General features: G+C 42.2%; 1 protein-coding gene across 1 annotated transcript; it reads left to right on the top strand.

The window, feature by feature from the left end:
* Window positions 1-1,567: 1,567 nt before the first annotated feature.
* Window positions 1,568-3,026, top strand: LOC136677415 (four-jointed box protein 1-like). Its single transcript, XM_066654934.1, has one exon. It carries the CDS (start codon window positions 2,055-2,057, stop codon window positions 3,024-3,026), a length of 972 nt encoding a protein of 323 aa, XP_066511031.1. The 5' UTR covers window positions 1,568-2,054.
* Window positions 3,027-3,603: the final 577 nt, after the last annotated feature.

Raw genomic sequence — 3,603 nt, 5'->3', positions numbered from 1 at the left:
GGAGGTTCACTGGGGTTTTGCGCAGCGTTTTCTGGGCGGACCACCGGTGATTAAACAGAATTTTAGACAAAATGCAACATTTTGGCAGTTTTCTATTTACAGTCCAATATTCTAAGTTTTCATTCATTTGTTATCCTTTATAAATTAGTATATACTTTTAATCCAGCATTATGATTTTATATTAGGCATACTCATTATATCTTTTATAGGTGTTGGTAATATTTGTATTAGTTTGTCTTCCAGAATAAAAGTCTCTGTGAATTTAAAATCTGTTTAAGGAAATGTCCGATGGTGGACCAGCAGTGATCTACAGTCAATGGAGTGCCAACCATTTCATGCCAATGGACCGATATATGCTCCCTATCTGGAGTGCACTAACATGCCAACGGTGATCATGCAGGTGGAGTTTTAACTCTGAGGCCAAGCACTGATTCCAGTTCTATTTTCTAATTCTATTCAGTTCTGCTCATCCACCTGAATTTTGTATGAGACATGCATACCCAACACAAGCATCCACTTGCTGAAGGTATTGTGGGAATACAGTATGCTTTAAAACACTGAAAGAACACACCTAAAAATCAGCTGTGAAATGATTTTTAATGCCTGTCTTTATATGATACTGTGCAAGGCTTACTCTTCTGTACACTTCCTGCTTCCCCTGCCCTTTTGGAGAATCAAAATGCCTTTCAACTTGGTGAAAGTGATTCCCCTGGGGCCAAGTGGGTTGTGTTTTTCTAGAATTGGAACTGAGGGTCATAGCTTTTTAGTAGACAGCATTTATCACGACTTATGCTATTAAACACTCACTGAGTTAATAAGGGAGGGAGTAAGTGATGGAGTGAACGAGTGCGTGAGCTATCGAATTGAATGTTGTTTATATATTCTCAGTTTGATTCCTTATCTCTGATTTTGTTACACTCCACTGCACACATATGAAAGAATGGAATAATGAAGGGGAGTCTGTGCGAAGGAGGGAGGGAGGGATGGAGGGAGGGAGGGAGCAGGCTGCAGACAACATTTTCTCCAAAAGAGCGCACATTTGCTGTTGGAGAGCTCAGACTCACTATTTTCCTTTGCTGGACAGAAATACATCTCAGGTTGCAGCATCGTTACTGAACGGATATGATGCAGAGTGGTAGCAATTTACACAGAGGCTGTTTCTTTTCTAAACCATGAGGACTAACAGGCTGAAGCTCTTACTTGCACTTCTTTAGCACACCTCTTTCTGCACTTCTCTCTCTCTGGCACCTTGAGCTTCTCTGGAAAGACACTGGACACTACTGGACATCACCGACTGGTAAACACCGACCGGATAACGGAGAAAACTAGAGAAAAGTACAGTCAACTTTAATGGCATTTTAAGATCGTCTATAAACTTCACAGAGCTTAAAGAACTTTGAAATCATGTGCTTTAAAATGTAAGCATAGAATAACTTGTTCCATTTGTTTCTAAAGAGGTCAGAGATCCAACTGTAATTCTACCCATGTTTAATAGCAGGGAAGTGTTTTGTTTGTCTTTTATTGTGGCTCCTAACTGAAGTCTTTTTCTCATTTTTCATTCCTGATTTCAATGTTGTCTGTGAGACTTTGCTGTGTTTTTGTGCTTTAGCATTTTATTCATGACTTTATTCATTTTAGCATTTATTCATTCGAGGAGCAGTTAACAACACGTCAGTATATAGTGAACTGAGAAAAAGAGCTCAGGCACTAGTCCAATTACAACATCACAAGTGACCCTTGGCAGAAGACACCTCTGAGAGGGCAAGGCTTTGAAAGAACAAGTCTAAAGTTCAGCAGAAATCACTGCACATCCACTGTTAATTTGTAGGTTCTTACATTCAACTAAACATCCAGTAAAATTTCATCCTTCCATTTGCCTGACCCTAATCATACGCTTAGCCTCAACTCAGAGCTTAATCCTGATCCTTCACATTTTTCCAGGCTTAACCTCAACTCAGAACTTAATCCTGGCCTAATACTGTCTCCGTATGTAATCCTAACTTTAACCTTAATCTAACCTGATATTCACCCTAATCCCAACTCTATTTCTAACAATGAGGACTCCACCACTGGGCTTTTTTCTTGTGCCTTTTATGTGCACTTCCATCTGCACTCCCTCTCCAAGCTGTTATCCTTCATGCACCTCCTCTGGACAGATACTGGACAGTCCTCAGGTCCCTGGTCGGGATTGGTGGGAACACACAGGGAGTTTGCGAGTGATCCAGTTGGAAGCAGGTTGTGGCCGGGCCACTAATCGCCTGGCAACTCTTGAGGATGGCAGTAGGGTTTGTGTGCGTTATGGAGTTGACCAAGACCAAGTACTTGGAGAGACCCTTTCCTTCCATGTGGCCACATTACTGGGAATCAACAATGTGCCTCCTCTAGTGCTGACCAAGCCGGACCCTTCTTGGCAGAAGTGGTCAGCGGTCAGAGACAGTATAGTAGCCTTGAACTGGTCGGCGAATACTATCGTGTCCCTGACACAGTGGGTCCCCAATGCCACACAAGTATCCATTCCCATCCAGTTTAGGAAGCAACTGGGGACAGGTGGATATTCAACTTTGGAGAACTTGACCCCAAGTGAACTGTTGCAGTGGACCGACCTCATCCTATTCGACTACTTGACGGCAAATTTCGACAGAGTCGCCAACCACCTCTTCAACCTGCAATGGGACAGACTCGCCTTGGACAGACTGACCAATAACCTGCTCAGGACTTCCGAGGGTCAACTGGTGTTCATTGATAACGAGGCTGGGCTTGTCCATGGATACAGAGTGCTGGACCGCTGGGAGCATATCCACCAAATGCTGCTCAACTCCACTTGTGAGTACAGGGACCAAACGGTCCAGCGCCTGACAGAGCTAAATCTCTGCAGAAAAGCAGCTCAGCATCTGCGGCAGGTTTACGAAGCTAGAGAACCTTTCGCCAAAGAGTTAGGGTTTCTGTCTGAGGCTCACATGCTCATTTTTCAGGACAGAGTGGACACACTGTACAGACATTTCCTAAAGTGTGACAATGAGACTTGATCTTTTCTGTATGAATGTTATATAATATTTTAAATATACTTTTCCTGAAGAACTAGGCTGGTTCAATAACGCTTCTTGAACATCATTTGAAATTTGAAATGAGTTTAACCCATTACAATTGAGATGATCCTGCTTTAAAATACCTTTTTGTAAATACACTCAAAATTTGGAGGTTGTTGGTTTTGTAAATCAAAACAAGTAAACACCTGCTCTACAGGGCGCAAAGCTAAATATACAGGGTCGGCCTTTTATATGGATGCACCTTAATAAAATGGGAATAGTAATATACCACACCATACCATCAAGACGTGCAGCACCTGAAACCATGGATACTGGAAGCCTTTGCTAGCATTTCTCCTGCGGTGATGCTATCAGTGTGTGAAGAGCGGGAGAAGTGGGTTGCATTGACAATCCAACACAATGGGCAGCACTTTGAACACATTTTATAAGTGCTCAGAAACTTGTAAATAACTCATGAAAAAATAAAGTTACGTTTCTTGTGAATTTCCCAATACGTTTGATGTGTCACATGACCCTCTTCCCATTGAAAAAACAAAAGTTGGATCCAAAATGGCTG

The sequence above is a fragment of the Hoplias malabaricus genome, chromosome X2, assembly GCF_029633855.1.
Source record: "Hoplias malabaricus isolate fHopMal1 chromosome X2, fHopMal1.hap1, whole genome shotgun sequence".
In the NCBI taxonomy this organism is placed as follows: domain Eukaryota; kingdom Metazoa; phylum Chordata; class Actinopteri; order Characiformes; family Erythrinidae; genus Hoplias; species Hoplias malabaricus.
The sequence above is the reverse complement of the archived record's forward strand: the minus strand, read 5'-3'. Positions and strand labels throughout refer to the sequence as shown.